This window comes from Pelecanus crispus, chromosome 8 (assembly GCF_030463565.1).
Source record: "Pelecanus crispus isolate bPelCri1 chromosome 8, bPelCri1.pri, whole genome shotgun sequence".
NCBI lineage: Eukaryota > Metazoa > Chordata > Aves > Pelecaniformes > Pelecanidae > Pelecanus > Pelecanus crispus.
This window is the reverse complement of record NC_134650.1, coordinates 47,534,239-47,550,964: the sequence shown is the minus strand read 5'-3', so window position 1 is coordinate 47,550,964 and position 16,726 is coordinate 47,534,239. Positions and strand designations below refer to the sequence as shown.

Below are 16,726 nucleotides of genomic sequence, written 5' to 3'. Positions count from 1 at the left end.
ATGGGGCACTCGAGTGGGGCTGGGGGGCTGTGCAGGAGCCCGGGGTGCCCCTCCTGGTGCTGGGGAGCAGCAAGTCCCCTCCCGTCCCTGCGGGCAGCGCGCCCACCGCCCGGGCAAGGCTCGCCAGCGAGGACGCCAGGTCCTTGTCCGCGCTGCCGGGTGATGCTGGCAGCGCCGGCCGTGTCCCACTGCCCCGGGCAGGGGTGCTGGCACCCTGGGGTGACGGGGGGCTTTCCCCCATGCTGGGGATGGGGGCTACCCTCCGCCCGGCTGCTGGCGAGGCTCGGCCGGGCGATGCTGCAGCGCCGGGGCCATCGAAGGGCTCTGCCGGCACCAGCCCCAGCCCGGGGCTCGTCCCCCCAGCCGCAGCCCCCCGGGGCTGCCCGGCTCAGGTTTGGGCAGGGGCAGAGCAGCCCTCCTGCCCGCGCCCCGGCGTGCCCAGCCCGGCCAGGAGCTGCCGCCGCCGCCCGGCCAAAGTTTCCCGGTGAAGTCACGCAGGGCCTGGGCCCTCCCCGGCACATGGCTCCGGTGCTCCGGCGGGCATCGTCGCCCGCCCCGGGATCACGGGCACCCCTCGGCATCCCCCGGCGGAGGGGGCACCGGCTCCCACCCTGCCCAGCCGCCCCTCTCACCTGGGTGCTGGCGGCCCGGGTGCCGCACGCGGCTGGGCCGAGGTCTGGGGTCGGCGTGCCAGCCGGAGCCGGTGTGCCAGCCGGAGCTGGTGTGCCAGCCGGAGCTGGTGTGCCAGCCGGAGCTGCCGCCGCTGCCACCTCCACACAACTGACTCAAGCTGCAGTTCGGGAGCGGAGCCCTAAGAGGGAGACGACAAGCTCTGTTAACTGCCTCGCTGCCGGCACCGGCGCAGAGCTCGCCCGCGGGCACCGGGGCTGAGCGGGGTCCCTGGGGTCCCTGGCAGTGCCAGGGCAAGCGCTCCCGCTCCAGGCAAGCCCCCCGTGGCACAGCCCTCGCTCCCAGCGCCCCACGGCCCCTCGCCCGCCCCAGCCGCTCCCCACGGGGTGCCCGAGGCCCATCCCGGTCCCAGCCCCGCACGCTCTCAGCCGACACCTCAGCACGGAGACAGGGTGCCCCAAAGCTGCCGGGTGCCCTCCCCAAGCGCCGGAGCACCCGGAGCCACGTCCCGCATCCGCGGAGCCCCGGGCGCCCCATCCCTCGGCCCGGGGGGTGTCCAGCACCCCCCACCCACGCACGTCACCCCAGCGCTGCGGTGCTGTCAGCTCGGCTTTATGAAAGATGATATAATTAGCCCACGTTTGGAGGGATTAAAATGCAGATAGGGCTAACGAGCACGAGCAGGGCCCTGGGCTTTGGGAAGCTAATCCCCAGCCTGCGTGGCAGAAATAGGCCACGCTCCTTCCCCGCTCCTCCCGCAGCCCCACAGCTCAGCCCAGCGGGGCAGGAGGCGGCCGACCCACGGCGGGACGCAGGATCCGTCCGCAGGCTCGGGCAGCGGGGCCGGGCTCTCGCCCCCCGTGTTTGAGCAAACCTTGGGTTCATCCCGCAGTGCCGGGGCTCCAGCCGGCCACCTGCGCCGGAGCGCTTCATCGCATCCGATCCCCAAGTTTTCTGTCACCCAACTGCTTAATGAATACAAACGATTCCATTATCCCAGCACGGGCGATGGGCAGCACAGCCAGGCTGCAGAACGGCCCCAGAACTGATGAGCCAGCAAAGGGGCTCGGTTGAGCGCTCCCCAGAGCGGGCCAGACCCCACCAACGCTGCCCCGTGACCGAGCACACCCAGCCCCACATCAGCCCCCCACCCTGGGGATGGGCCGGACCCCCAACCCCTTCTCCAGGGCAGGGCTGGGCTCCCCTTCGAGGCCACTAAGGCGTTTCTCTAAAAAAAAAAAAAAAAAAAAAAAAGGCTCAACAACCAACACAGCTGCACACAGGAAAGCGCAGTCCCGCAGCGGGGCTCCACTCCACCCCGCAGCAGCAAGCACCAAGCAGGCGCTGGGGGTGGGGGGGAACCCGCACCCTTCCAAAACCGGGGAGCAGGACCCCAGCCAGGGAGAGCCAGTCACAGCCCCAGCGTGGGTCCCCGGGTGAAGCTTGTGTGCCCGAAGCGCAGCAAGCACCCACAGGTGACACCCACCACGACACCCCACCTTCCGCAGCAGAGCCTGCTGCTCCGCCACGCACAGAACCACAGGCAGAGGCGGGGAAATCGTTAAATCTGAAGTAACAGCATAGAAGAGAGCGGGGTGGGAAGCAGGCAGAGCCTGTCAGGGAGGGGGTATCCCAAAAAAACCCCTCGGCTGGCAGCTGCGGCAGCGCCTCGGCGCCAGACTGGGGCAAGCCCTGGCGCAGGAGGGAGCCCGGGCTGCGTCCCCGGAGCCAAAGCAGAGAGGCCGCCCTGAAGGGAGCTGCGCAAGGCCGAGGCGCGGGTTTCGCTCGCTTTCAGGGGAGTTTGGCGTCTCTAACCACAGCAAATGAGGTTTCCCACGCCCTCCACGCACCGCGGCCCACGGGCTGCGCCGGCACGCAGGCTGTACACGCGCTGCGGCAGAGCAGGCAGGCGCAGGCAGCACGGGGCAGCTCAGTCCTGCACGCCTGCCCTAAAAAGACAGCAGCACTCGTATGTCTACATTTTTTTTTTTATTGACAGTTCTCGGGAGAACAGTTCATTTCTTCTTCTCCACATCCTGCTCTGCCGCTTCTTTGGCGCGTTTCGCACGAATCCCAAAGAGACGGGCGTTGGCCCGGGCCATGCGCAGGCTGGCGAAGGCCTTGAAGTTCTTCTCGTCTTCCGAGATAACACGGGCCTTCTCCCGTTTGAAAACCTAGCAGGAGAGAGCGCCAGACAGTCAGACCGCACATCAGAGGCTCCCAGAGAGGGCTGCGTTTAAGGCTTAACACAAATTAATCTCGCTACATTTTTGCCGCGAGCTGCAGGACGCTGTTAAGAACAGAGGATGCTGTTAAGAACAGAGCACTTGTGCCATCTACAGGCCCTGCCCTTATCACCGCTCCACCAGGCACCTCATTTCAACCGGCTCCCGGTTCGCCAGCGCACGTCAGCACAAGCCCAGAACACGCAAGGGAAAAAAAAAACCAAACCCGAGCGCAACGTGAAATCTGAGTCAGGTTCGTGGCGTGCTATCAACAGCGCCTTTCAGAAGCAGCGAGGGTTTCGAGACAAAGGGCGAGTACGCGACCCGCCTGGGCTGTCGTGCCGCCAGCAACCCTACGTGCCCCAGATTTCACTGGGGGACGAGCTCCCTTGAAGGCACCAGTGGACAAACAACCCTGGAGCCTGCTCGGAGGACGCGGCGTAGAGCACAAACACGCGCTGGGCATGTTCCACGTGTGCTTTAACCCGTGTCCCTGCAGGAATGCTGCGATTTGGGGGTTACTGGGCAGGTTCCCCCAAGCCTTCTCTGGAGAGCATACGTAGCTGCGCTTCTCCCGCGTGTCACACAGGGCAGAAGAGGAACACACATCATGATTATTCCCAACCAACGCGTCTTGACCTGAACCCCTGACACTGGTGCCTGGAGCTCTCCTCTGGACCCAGAAACGCAGCTCGTGATTTAAGGACTTCCTCAGCTGATAAGAAGTTTAGCGGAACTTCAAGTAATTAATTCTTTGCAACACTGAGGAACCAAACAGATCTTGGCAAAATGCAAGGACAAGCTTGACCTGTTCCTGGTTTTCTCTGATCCAGGATGGGAAGTGTCTGGAGACAGCAACCCTTAACTGTGGAACAGCGAGAAGAGAATCCTCTCCGTTAAGTTTAAGTCTCAATTATGTCACACAGAGGTGATTTAGTTACACTTACATTCTTGATGGGCATAACCGGTCCAGTCAGCTGAGTCGCCATCTTGAGTTCCTCAGGCTGTATAACAAGAGGACAAAACCCATTATTTCAACCAACAGTATTTAACTTAAACACGCTGTTAACAATTCCAACTGGAGATTTAACAATTCAGCATTTCAGCCACGCAGCTACAGGAGCATTTGGCACAGACGTGCCGCATCGACAACCTGCATTTTGCCTGGCTATCCATCAGCCCGGACCTGGCCAGAGGAGCAGCAGCCTTTCGGGAGTTCTGCCAGCCCAAAAAACGTTGACATCTACTGTGCCATTTTTAGTTTGATAGCCAGTGTATTCCTCAGCAATTCCTTCTAAGGCTAATTCCAGCTTCTTCGAGCATGGCACTGCACAAAAATTATTAGGTTTTATTTTAGATAGTTGATTTCAATTAAAAAAAAACTCCAAAAAGTATTCCAGACGTTAAGTATCCGTACCTACTGATACAGAAGCTTGAGCCCCTTCCTCCCGTTCTGAAAAGCAGCCCGAGCAGGGTGGGCTGCGCAGGCTGTGCTGTGGTTAAGCGGCTCGGAGCTGACAGACGTGCCAGAAGACTGAGGACAGCCCGAGCACACCACCTCGTTTCATGACTCGCACCGCCCCACGGGAAGCATGTATTTACCACAGGCAGAGCCAAGGGCAGACAAGGAAAGCCAACTGTACTCTGGATCCCGGTGAGATTTTAATGAAAAGCGTTTGTGTACGCCAACAGCAACAACCTTCTCAAGACTGCTTTACGCATGGCTGTCACTGAACTACTCCGCTATTAAGTATGTCCTCGCCTTCCTCACCTTTTCCACACAGCTGTCACCACAGCAGAACAGAACTCCAGACAGGCTGTTCAGCCATTCTGACAATTTAGCTTTGTAAACAAAAATTCAACTGATTGGGCAACGATCAAAGCTCCAGCAAACAGACCACCCAAGGAGTCCAGCCCCAAATCTGAGCTGCACCGCACGGCAGTCCCTAGGCCAAAAGCCTCTCCAAAGCATTAGCGTAACCCTCGAGATCCTCGTGCTGGGCTGCGTCATCCCTGCATACGTGCACGGGAACCACGCGGCCCCCGAGAGAAGGGCTGCCCCCCCCCGGGGGGTTTACGTTATGAAAAGCGTTCCAGAGCACTGCCCGACCGCGCACCGCGGCGCCGGGACGGACTGACGACCGAACCGCTGAAAACATTACCAGACCCAGACCCCGTGAAATGTTTCTAGCAGCAGTACTTACAGAACTGTCTCCCTTCTTAGGCATGGCTGGCTTCCTTGGGAAGAGGATAAGCTTGGAGCGGTACTCCTTCAGCCTCTGCACGTTGGCTTGCAGCGACTCGGTAGACTTGTTGCGCCGTCTGGGATCCACAGAGATTCCAATAGTCCGGGCAAACTTTTTGTTAATGCCAGCGAGCTGAAGAGAGAGCACACAGTGTCAGCATCCGACAGCTCCCAACGCCACCGCGCTACTGCCGGGAGCTGCTCCGGCCATCAGCGGAACAAGGGCTTGAGCACGGCCATCACAGGCTACGGAGCCCGGAGAAAGGCTCAGCATCCGACCAACGGCCCGTCAGCAGCGCGAGGGTCTGGCAAGAGGGACCTGCTGCGCCGCAGGCAAAGGGCGTCCTGGTGTCAGTGTCTGTATTTTAATGCTTATAAACGTTACACAGGCTTTACAGTAATTTATGCAGATAGATTTCCTCAGGAGTGGAACCCCCGAGTAATTACGAGGGGGACGCAAACTCTGATACACGAGACAGAAGTGTATGAAGTCAGCAGGAGGATAACTCTGGTTTTACCGAATACTGGAAGCTCCATTAAATAAGTATCTTTTGTAACCATCTTAAACAAGAAATAACGTCACTTTCTGTTTAAAGACAAACATCTGCGTATCATTTTGTATTCCACCGTTATCCAAAAATTAAAGAAAAGTAAAATAATGAAGCATTTGGCATCCAGAACAACAGTTTTCCTGCTTCAGTGCACTAACTCCACTGTTATAAATGTTTTAATTAGACACTAAACAATGCACAAGAGGGGGCTGCGAGTGCTGGCTGCCAGCAAGCACTGATGTTTACTCCTGCCCACTGTGTGGAAATACGCGGGCAGGTGTTTCTGCAGACCACCACGATCCAGCTTTTAGCAGCTCGTCAGCTCAGCACACCTGGGAAGGTCACAGAAAATGGTTTCCTGAAGCAACGGAGGGCGCTGACCACTTCCCACAGACTTTTAAGTGTCCCTAAACCAACTCGTAGCTATTGCATGAGAAACAGCCACAGCTACTCTGCGCAGCTAGGCAGAGCAGTTCCTTTTCCTGGCACAACATCCCTTACTTCTGTTAAAGGATAAGTTGAGGGCAGTTTACTTGGTCCACATGAACAGGTTCGTACTAACTAAAATTTTTAGGATTAGCGGAAATGTGTTTCACAAAAAAACCGCAAAATAATTTAATGAAGAAGTTATGAAGTCTTTTTCCCCAAATGACGTTTACGAGACTCAATTAAGGCACTACCAGAATACAACTTCAATAGAATTTTGTTTAAGTGACAGTCTGGCCAGACAAACAGACATTTGCTTTTCAAAGCAACCTTTCACCCTGATGTACCCTACTGCGTCCCCACCCCACGGCTACAAAAAAAAGGCGAAACCACTATTTTTATGCTCCTGTACAGCCAGCAATACCAGATACGGTCACCTCAGCAAGTCACGTGCGCATTGTCTACAGGCGGAAGAACGGGACAAAACAAGCTCAGACTCAGAGTTAGTTTTATCGGGTTGAGATCAGCGCTCCGTACTTACTTTAAGCTCTTCTAGGCTGAAGCCTCTGCCAGCACGAACTTTTTTGTGGTATCTGATAGTAGGGCACCTCACTATCGGCCGGATGGGCCCAGCCACGGGACGGGGAGCGATGCGGCGAGCCTTCGCCTGGCGGGCTTTCCTCCTGGAATGTCGAAGGGGACAGCGATCAGGAACACCGCATTTCTGCCAGACAGGACACTCCTACACTGCCAGCTGACCTCCCTTGCTGGGCAGCATCTGCCACACCGGAATCTCTCAGAAACAAACACGACACTGGCCCAGCAGCTCAGACAGGCGGATGCCTGCTTCTGCGGAATGACAGCAGTCATCAGATATAGAAGGGTTCAAGGGAATCATCAATGTGGTACAGCGATTCCGGAGATTTCTCATCACTTGACTGCAGCTGGAACAGCGTGTGCCGGAGCCTGGGCCTGCCCGGAGACCCCGCACCGAGCGAGCAGGCCCGCTGAGACCCCAGAGCCTTTAACAACTAAGGTTAGGAAAAGAACTTAAAAATAAAGACGCCGTGCTTCAGCTTCCTAAGCAGCCCGATACAAGATGACAGACAACTTCCCCCAGCTCCACGAGCTAAAGCAGGCGGCAGCAGCGGCCCCGGGGAAGGCGGGCCGCGGGCACTCACCTGCGGATCTTTCGGGCGGGCTGGTTGAACCATGTGGCCACTCGTCGCTGCCAGTCCTTGTGGAAGTGGGGCTTCAGGATCATGCCATTGCGGCTGGGCGCCATGGCTGCTGGGGCCTGCGGACACGGGCAGGGCTAAAGGCGGCCGCCGGCCCCGCCGGGGTAGCGGGGCTGCAGGGCCTCCCCCAGCGACCCGGCCAGGGGCCCTTCCCCGGCTCCCGTGCCTCCCAGGGCCGACCCAAACGCCCCCGAGCCCGCTACCCCCGGCCCGCCCCGGCCCGATGCCCAAGCCGGGCCCATGTCAGCGCCGGGCCCCTGCCAGCGCCCCGGCCGGGCCCAGCCCCCCGCGCAGGGCTCCGAGCGGCGCCGGGACACGGCCCAGCCCGGGGCACAGCCCCCGGCGGGCGGATGGCGGCGGATGGAGCCCCGCGGCCGCGGCAGCGCCACGACTCACCTCCCGCCACGGCAAATGGCCGACCGGAAAAGGAAGCGGAGGCGCCGAGCGCGCCGGAAGTGCGGCAGCGGCGGCCAATGGGCAGCGCCGCCGGAACGGCCCAATGAGGGCGACGCCGCCGGACGCGCCTGGCAGCAGCTTCACCGCGCCCGTAGTAAAGATGGCGCCAGTTTAAAGGGCCCGCGCACACCGACCGGGCGAGGCAGCGGCAGGGAGGCGAGCGGCGACCGGGGCCCCGGGCCCGCACCCAGGCTCGGCCGCGCTGCCTGAGCCGGGCGGGCCCGGCCAGGAGAAGCCTTTACCGCTCAGCAGTGCCCTCTTCCTGCACCCAGCACATCCAGCCCGGGCCGGACACATGTCCGGTGGGATGGGGCTGGCATGGGGCAGGGGTTACACCGTCCCCAAATCCCCAGGGACCCCGTTCCCCTCCACATCCACCCCCTCTAGCAGGGTCCTGCTCCACCATCCGCCCCAGCAGCTCCCCTGCGGCAGGAGAGGGGTCAGGGGACCACCACCCACCTCGGCAGAGCCTGGAGCCTGCTTGGCGTGAGCCGCGGCGTGGCACACGATGGCACGGCCACGCCGGCTGCACCCTGGAAGCCACCGAGGACCCTGCACTGTCCCACACGCGTCCCAGCGTAGCAGCGCTACGGCCTCGGCTCCGCAGAATGGAATCCTCCCGGCAAAGGGTTTATTCAGGCAGCCCAGAACGCAGTTAATGACTTTTTAAAAATAAGATCCGAGAACGCTTGACATTTTATCTGCTGCTGGAAAAGTGAATTCAAAGAATGAACTTGTGAAGGAACAAACAGGTTTGGTAGAAAAAAAAAAAAAAAAAAAATACAGGCACAGTAGCATCCCAAATTCAGGAAACCACTTCTCCCCCTAAAAGCAAGGGAAATCACCGCCACCATGGGGATGACAACTGGCGGTAGCCCAGGGAGGGCTCGGGGCTCTGTGTGCGCAGGCGGCTCTATGGTGAGGCAGGGGAAGAGGATGCCTTGCAGAACATCCTCCCTGCCATCACGAGGGGAAATGAGGGTTTCCGCTCCAGCCTGGAGAGGAGCCGGGGGACCACGATTGAGGCCCGAGGGCTGGGAGTTGAAAGCTATCAGACTTGGGCTGGGGTCTTTCAGGTCACAGACAATCCTCATGGAATAACTCAAGACAATAATCCTTCCTAAAAGATTAATCCAGCCAGAGCACACCAGGCACCAACAATCATTTTAATGCTTTCCCTGACAAATGGCAGACAACCACATCATCACAGCTTGTTTTGCCAGAGCCATGAGGATGGACCCAGAGGAACCACCAGCTTTTTGCCGAGGCTTCCCAAGGGACACACCTGCTTCTGCTCGAGTTCCTGAGAGCACCTCTCCAGCTCTGAACCAGCCATGTTGCCGAACAGTCTTCCAACGTGTAACTCGGAGCTGCTCTCTGCAACACTAGTTTCTAACGTCACACTGCGGGGCTGGGTTCTGCACGCAGGTTTTCCTCAGTCTCTGCTTGCGAGACACTTGCTATAAAAACTGAATATATGTTATTGGCCAGGGAGAAGAAAGCCCTTGTCCTGTACAACTCCGCAGCTATAATAAAGCTTTGTATGTGCCAACACACATATCCACGTCTTGACACATTCTACAAACACAGCAGACATTATGGACAGTTTATTCTAGTGAAAACTTTTTCATTTTCTATTTTATGTTCAGCCGCAGAGATGATCAAAGGTTACAGCGGAGTCGCACAAGAACTACAGCACTGTAGCCAACTCCGAGCCCGGCAGGGGTTTCACTACGCTGACTGCTCTGGCGCTGAAGGGAACGGCCCTGCGCTCCTGCCATGTCACACACCACAGCGAGAGGTGGCTGACAAGGACTCCGCACGATCCTTCACCCTTAAGAACATGTAAATCGCTCCTGTGTACAAGAAATCTTTCCAGCGGATTAGACTTACCCAACTCCTAATCACTACTACCCTGCTGAGAATCAATTTCAAAATCCTAAGGAGTTCTCCTTCCTGCAGGGAAAAGCTCGTTAAAAGAGCCAATGTAGCCATCCCTTAATTTTTGGGTAACAGCAGCACAGAGATTCCCTGCTCAGTATCTTTGATTCTGGAGCTGAAAAGGGAACGGGTCTGTGTCCAAAAGAAGCCTCTAGAGTCCTCCCGTTCCACATCAGGAGTGGGCTTCATACTGGTCTCAGGCGTGGTTCTTCCTCCTCCTCGTGGTTTGGTGGCTGCTGGGGCATTTCTTCATCTCTTGTGTCTTGCTTGTCTCTCTCCGCTTGAAGCCAGCTCTGAGGAGCTATCATTTTCTTTGGCCCATAGGGCGGAGGCCCAATCAAAGCTTCAATGTCATCGTAATTTATCACTTCTTTCTCCAGGAGGGCATTAGACAGCTAGAAAGAGTAAATAAGGCATGATGAGGCACAGGGGTTTGAAAGCAGCCTCCCTGAACTGATCTGAACCCTCCCTGCCAGCTCAGCTCAGATCTCAACATCTGGACACAGCACGTGCTGCAGCCCCCGAGGAGCAGCCCCCGGGCTACCACACCACAGACGAGGTGACCCGAAAGCCTGCTGGAGCCAGTACAAAGCTCTCCAGGCTGCCGGCACCTTTCACAAGAGCATTTTTGGCCAGGAATACGTAGTATGACCGGAGGCAATGATTTGGTGAGTCAGAACTCCAGGAACAAGTGGAGAAGTGTCCTTCCTGCCACTGTCACTGCACCTGTGGCCCTGCCTAAGATGCCAAAGTAACAGCAAATGAGAGCAGAGCCAGACCCGCACCCCTCGCCTGAACATGCAGGGGTAACAAAGAGCTGTCTGTTCCTGCAGGCACGGGCTGAGGGTCATCAGAAGTTCCTCTCCAGAAAAGCTGAATTCTCTGGCCCCTCCGCCAGCAGAAGGGCCGCACTTGAGCAGCAGGTGGCTGTCAAACACAGAACGGCTCAATTCTGCTGACAAGATGCGACACACTGGCCTGGCAACTGAAACATTTACTCTGTAGATACTTTGGCTTAACTTAAAAGTTTTTCTGCGATGAGCCTCTAGCGAACATCTGACTGCTGTTAAATGAAAGCATCAGAACAGAGGAGGCCTGCAGAGAGGAGACCCCCTAACAATGCCTGCCTTCGGCGCGCTCCCAGGGCACCGTCCCGGGGACAGGGCCACGATATGGCCAGCAGCAGGGTGTCCGAGCGAGCAAGCTCTGGTTACCTCGCCATGCACGGGAGGCCTGCAGTTGTGTAGCTGAAGGGGTTGTTGTTGTTGGTTAAAAAGAAGATTTAAGGAAAAGGATTGTTTTGTTTGTGAAACATGCAACACTGAGATGACTCCTGGTCATTTTGGATTTTATGGACAGGACTTCTGGAGGAAAGATCAAGTAGATACACAGGGTGCTGCAACCCAAGCGTGGCTCAGCCCAGAGTGCTGGGTACAGAGCTCCTGGCAGAAGGGTGAGGACAAGCCAGGGTGACTGGCTAGGGGACTGCCAGGACACAAACTGCAGGAGGCAAAGCTCCACCCTGCAACAAGGGCTCCTTGGTATATTAGGTATCAAGGAGCTGGCAGGTGAAAACTGCCTGCCGTCACCAGAAAGCATGAACCAGCACCGGGTCAGCCAAGGTGACAGGTCCCATATTCCTTCAACAAAGCCACAAACTGTCCTGTACGTCCACAGGACCTGGAAGGATGAGCTGCTCCTGCCTTTGCAGGCTTCACAAAAACTGTCACTGTCTGCTTTCCAGGAAATTACACTGCCAAGAGGTTAGCGGAGAAGTGCAGGTGAGGGACACAAATTCTAGCTTTGATCACTTCCACAGAGCACTCCTACTCCTCTACCCTACAAATACCAGCTGGTGTCAGGAGGCAGACTATTCACTGCTGGAAAAGGCACACATGCCTCCCTGTGCCTGCTCCTAATCTGGGGGATATGCAGCAAACAGTCACTTGTTCACAACACGAGCCTCAGCACTCCCACTACAAGGCTTTCCAGGACCGCAGAGGCACTGCAACAGCTGAGCTACAGAGCACAGAAAGTAGCAAGGCAAAACACACCAGTTAAAAAACCAACAAACCAAAACCAACAACAAACAACCCACACAACTCCAACTTACTGTTTGCAGCTTGTCCCGGTTCTCCAGTAAGAGTTTTTCCGTGCGCCTGTAAGCCTGAGCCACCAGGACTTTTGCTTCCTAGAAGTAACAAGGAGAGAGATTGGGAGTGCAGTTGGCAACAAACACGACATGTGGATAAACAAGGAGAGCACCGAGGGATGGAATCTGCAAACGGAGCCAGGCAGAAAGTGCTTGCCATCAACAGAAAATACAGATAAATCGTTTGGAAAAAAGCCAAAGGAGTAGTCATGATAAGGAACAGTAAATGCCTGCACGAGCACAACTCTTCAGTAGAGTCCCAGCTGATGGGAAACGCGGTCTGATTAAGGAGGCTGTCCAGCAGCAAAAGACGCAGCTCAGCACAAATCCCAGAAAAGCACAACCATGGAGCTTCTGAACCAGAGTTTTTGCGTTTCCAGCTATTTGACTTTTCAACTAAGGCAATGTTTTTTGCAGCACTGAAGCCCAATTTTCCTGTCAAAACAAGCTAACATTTTTCAGGCAGTCTGAACCATCATTTTGGTTAGATAGCCGCTCTAATCTAGGAAGTGGAGACATTTAAGTTGTGCAACTGAGGCTTTAAGACACACGTTTCTTGTAATCTAAGCACTGCATAGCCATGCTTAGATATACATGGGACTCCTGAGGGCCTGGAGAGACTTTGTGCAAGAGAATCTTTCCATAGCCGGGTATTTGCCCGCAGTTCCACAACCCCCAGTCTCCCCAGATTATTCCTTCTTCCCCTGCAAAGCGTTTCTGCCTCTCTCCAAACATAAGGTCACCAGGGTCTTGTCCGCACTGGGACCAGGACTGCAGCTTTCACAGTCGGTTTTATGCATTGCAGCATATTTCACAGCCACTCGCTGTAGCTTCAGGCAGCGCAGTGCTACTGGGCTGAACTCACAGCGATACGCGATTTCGCCTGCTCTTAATGCCTCACTGCATAGTCCTACTGTACTGTAATAGAATAAGTAAGTGCTCACTTGTTGAAATGTACTACTTAATGGCTAACAGAAAAATGCAAATGGTTTGGGTGCAAGTTACTTGCATTTTTTTTTACTGAACTGCAGAAAGTAAAGAACAAACAGGAACATGTAACCAAGGGTGGCCTTACATGGTCCATCATTTGCTGAAGTCCCTGGCTGAAAGGGCGCCGACCAATTCCAGCTGCACTCTCCAGGTCCGGGAAGGAGAGCTGCCCAATGCTGGGCACCATCCCGTACTGCTTCACCATGGAGTAGGCTATCTTGGTCACCTTCTTCAGGTCATCCTGCGCTCCTGGGCAGGAGAGAGACACGCAATGCTTACCAGCTCTGAGCTGAGTGCAAGAGGAGCACATCCTGCACAAACACGCGTTCCACTACTTGAGAGACCAGAGGACCCACAGGAGCCCATGGAGGCGAACACTCCACCTGCTGATGGACCTTTCTACACGTACTGCAGGACCCATGCTAGCTCACGTGGAGTGCTTACCTGCCACTGCCCACTGTTATCCCGTTTGGACATAACTAGTTGGAAACAGGGCCCAGAAAGCTTTAGGCCCCACCACGAGCCAAGATTCTCACCAGGTAGTTGCATCCGTGGCCTTAGGCTTGGGGCCAAGTCTAGGACAACACAGTGGCAGTCAATAATGAGAGACCTCCACGCTCACAAATGCAAGCCCAAGATCGCAACAGCCAATTGCACATTTCTCCTTCCCAGGGTGGGAAACCTCTGCCTCTTGCTCAGATCGCCCTTGGACAGAGCAAGTGCAGAAGTTCAGGCTCTCTTAGCACAGGCTCCACCTGCCCGTGGCAGGGTCTGGCTCCTCACCTGTAGTGACTTTGTTGAAGGTGATGGCCTCGGACACTCTCCCCCCCAGCGCCATACACATCCTCTCCAGCAGCTGTTCCTTGGTGAAGAGGTACTGCTCTCTCGGAAGGATCTGAGCGAATCCCAGAGCTGCGTTTGTTCGAGGGGCTATGGAAACCTGCAACACAGAGCAGCTCCCTCAGCTCAGAGAACAAAAGAGCTCCCAACTACAGCAGCAGAGGGAGGACGGGAAGAGGTCTGCATTCCCAGCGAAATTTGTTGAAAGCTGTGGGGCAGGCTGACCTACAGAGACACAGCCAAGGACTGCAGTATGTCACCATTCCTGTACTGAAGGCTCTACCTTGACAGCTACAGACATACACTTTCTGCCAGTTTCTGCTCAGGAAATGAAAAGGAAATTGTCCTTAACAGCAAGCCAGTGAAATCCTGAGATTTAGGAGTTGCTTTGGAGGGTATAAGCCAAACTGAGTTCACTTTACTGTGTTGCAGAATCACTGAGACTACCTGGAGAAAGACAGGGTGTCTTCAGAAAAATAAAAGCCATTTCCCCCACCCATTAAATAAGAGTAATTAACAACAGTTCAGCTTATACAATAGGTCATTCAGAGTGAATTTGCTGCTGATAGCAAGCCAAGGAGCTGCCGCCCTTGTCATTTCCACTCCCCACCTCCCTCCAGTGTCAAGGCTTTTTGAGGAGATGCGCATGGGAGAGAACAGACCCAGGGTGCCAAAGAGAGGCCTTTCCCTACACAGAAAGGCTTCAGGCAGGCAAGCTCCAAGCATGCCAGTCTGAAAAACACAGCTCTCTCCATCAGTATATCAGAGCAGTTCCTGCAACGGTAGCTTTGCTGGCTGCAACATGCTGGCGAGCCACGGCAGGGAAAGAGATCGCATAGGCACGCGTGCACACACGCAGCAGTGCTTTGCACCTGGAGGAAGCGCACAAACTGAGCAGCAGCATCAGGAGACTCAGTTGCTCCAAAGAGCTTTACAGTTGGCTTTTAACTGCAAGGCTTCTCCTATAGCTGGTTAATCGGCTTTGCACCATCACTGTCATCAGTCGAGCCTAATAATGGATTTCTCTGCAGCATATTTTAGGGAATGGTTTAGTGGTGGACTTGGCAGCATGAGGTTAATGGTTGGACTTGATGATCTTAAAGGTCCCTTCCAACTGAAATGATTATGATTCTATATTTGCCATTTATTTTGCTGCAGTATTCACAGCTCCAAGCTCATGGAGGCCAGGGTAACGCAGCAGAATTCAACACAAGTACTACAAAACAATCAACACGTCTTGGACAGGGGAACCCCAAAGGACTCTCTTCCCATCCAGTGACAGGCTTCATTACGCAGAAGCTGGTAGTGGAGTTACCTTCATCACAGCCTCGGTGTGCTCCAGCAGCCAGCCCACCAACGCGTGACCCGATTCATGAAACGCCACAACCTTCCTCTCTTCTGGTGACAAGATCTTACTTCTTTTGGCAGTGCCTACAGGAACACAGACGAGGATTCGATAAGATAGCCGGCAAGAGGTGTAACCAGTAGGGCATAATCTTGTACAGCTAAGTGCACAATCTAGCAGAGTCCGTGGCTGAACAGCCGGCAAGCTTCATATTGCACTCTGCCTAGGGAGAGGCAGTAAAAAGCCCTTCAATTACATGCTGTGGAAGGTGCGCTCTGTCCCTGCAGCAGAAAGCAATCCATGCTTGGATTGCTTGAAAACACTGGCAGAAACTACCCCCCCCCCCACACCTCGTCCTTACAACAGACTTAATGATTAGACAAATAATTTAACATTTGATTAGATCACAGCTCTAGAATGCAAAGCTCTGTCCTGCTCCCAGCTCTGCCAAAGGCACATTACACTGTATCTCTGTGCAGGGACAGATCTAGCAAGTCAGTCTACCATTTGGGAAAAAAACCCCAACAAACCAAAACAGAGACTAGCTAGAATTTCATACTCATTTTGCCGTACGGTCTTTCAGTCCCTTAGGCAGAACATGAGAGAAGCAAGAGAGGTCCCAGTTGAGATTCTTGTGCATTAGGAGTGTTCAAATCGGCAAAAGACCAAGAGCATATATAGAAATCTTCCTCCAGACCCTGGAAATGTCTCCGATTACACATGGCTTGCTCTATAGAAGCTTATTCCCAGGCTCCTGAGAACTAGCAAATTAAGCCATAACTCACACTTAATACTTCCTCCAAAAAGGTGATTTTTGAAAGTATCTATTTTCCAAACCAGTAGTCCGTAAGGCAGAATAAGTCCAATTAGGATTTAAAAAAAAAAAAAGCTGAATGGAAGTAAAACTTCTAGCACATAGAAAATATGTTCACTACAGGACACACTGCATATGAAGCACTCATTATAGCTCTGCATGTTGAATGCAAAAAGGTGCCAGCACTTTAAAGCCGATGTCTCCGCACAGTGCCAGGAGCAGTAGGGGGTAGAGCAGGCAAGTCAAGAGCAGCATTACACCAAGCTTGCTTGATGTCTTGGAAAACAACGTTCTATTAACATTAATTTTTAAACAAAGTCAAGAGCTTTATTAAACAAGGAAACAGCAAAATTAGTGTGGCAGATCTTGTAAAATTACTGCTCAGGGACCCTGGAAACCACTGTGCCCTGCAAGGCACGATGGCGATGGAACAGCAGATTAATTGCAACAGCCTTGATTTTCATCAGTCAGTCCCTTACTCTGCCTTCAGCAGCGTGTGCGCATGTACCTGCATGTTGTAGGAAGATGTCTATATATACACTATATATATACACAGACACACACACTTAAGAAATTCTGGAAGTATTCCTGTCAGCCCACCAAAGAGGGAGGGACTGTACTCTTCACAATAGCACACAGCGTGCCTACAAAGATTATTTCTTTTCCTACATAAAGTAATCTCTAGCAGGAAAGTTCTCTGAAGGCCCGTACTTATCACATTTATGAGACAAACAACCCAGGAAACAACTCTGCTGCATCTTTGCTGGCCTTGGTGTACACAAACCCCACCAGGAAAACAGGCTCCACTACATCTTCTAAAGACAACTCCTAAATGCCTCTGTGCGCTCAGCAGGTTTCCTCCCTCACTCCCAG

At 54.7% G+C, this 16,726-nt stretch overlaps 2 protein-coding genes and 1 non-coding gene across 4 annotated transcripts in view; all 3 read right to left on the bottom strand.

Annotated features, from left to right (window-relative positions):
* Positions 1–2,609: 2,609 nt before the first annotated feature.
* On the bottom strand, positions 2,610–7,742 carry RPL13 (ribosomal protein L13). Its single transcript, XM_075714850.1, has 6 exons — positions 7,712–7,742; positions 7,259–7,374; positions 6,619–6,760; positions 5,060–5,233; positions 3,803–3,859; positions 2,610–2,804 (listed from the first exon to the last, which is right to left on the bottom strand). Exons 2-6 carry the CDS (start codon positions 7,360–7,362, stop codon positions 2,646–2,648), a joined length of 636 nt encoding a protein of 211 aa, XP_075570965.1. The 5' UTR covers positions 7,363–7,374; positions 7,712–7,742; the 3' UTR covers positions 2,610–2,645.
* On the bottom strand, positions 6,929–7,010 carry LOC142594240 (small nucleolar RNA MBII-202). Its single transcript, XR_012831279.1, has one exon. It is a non-coding gene; the product is annotated as a small nucleolar RNA MBII-202 (small nucleolar RNA).
* Positions 7,743–8,886: 1,144 nt separating the features above from the next.
* SPG7 (SPG7 matrix AAA peptidase subunit, paraplegin) overlaps positions 8,887–16,726 on the bottom strand; it is a 33,507-nt gene continuing 25,667 nt past the window's right edge. For both annotated transcript variants that reach the window (XM_075714846.1, XM_075714847.1), the window contains exons 13-17: positions 15,010–15,125; positions 13,638–13,794; positions 12,940–13,103; positions 11,826–11,903; positions 8,887–10,107 (exon numbers count right to left, since the gene is read on the bottom strand). In XM_075714846.1, the coding sequence (XP_075570961.1) occupies positions 9,898–10,107; positions 11,826–11,903; positions 12,940–13,103; positions 13,638–13,794; positions 15,010–15,125 (725 nt within the window). In that variant the 3' untranslated portion in view covers positions 8,887–9,897. The remainder of the gene's footprint in view (positions 10,108–11,825; positions 11,904–12,939; positions 13,104–13,637; positions 13,795–15,009; positions 15,126–16,726) is intronic.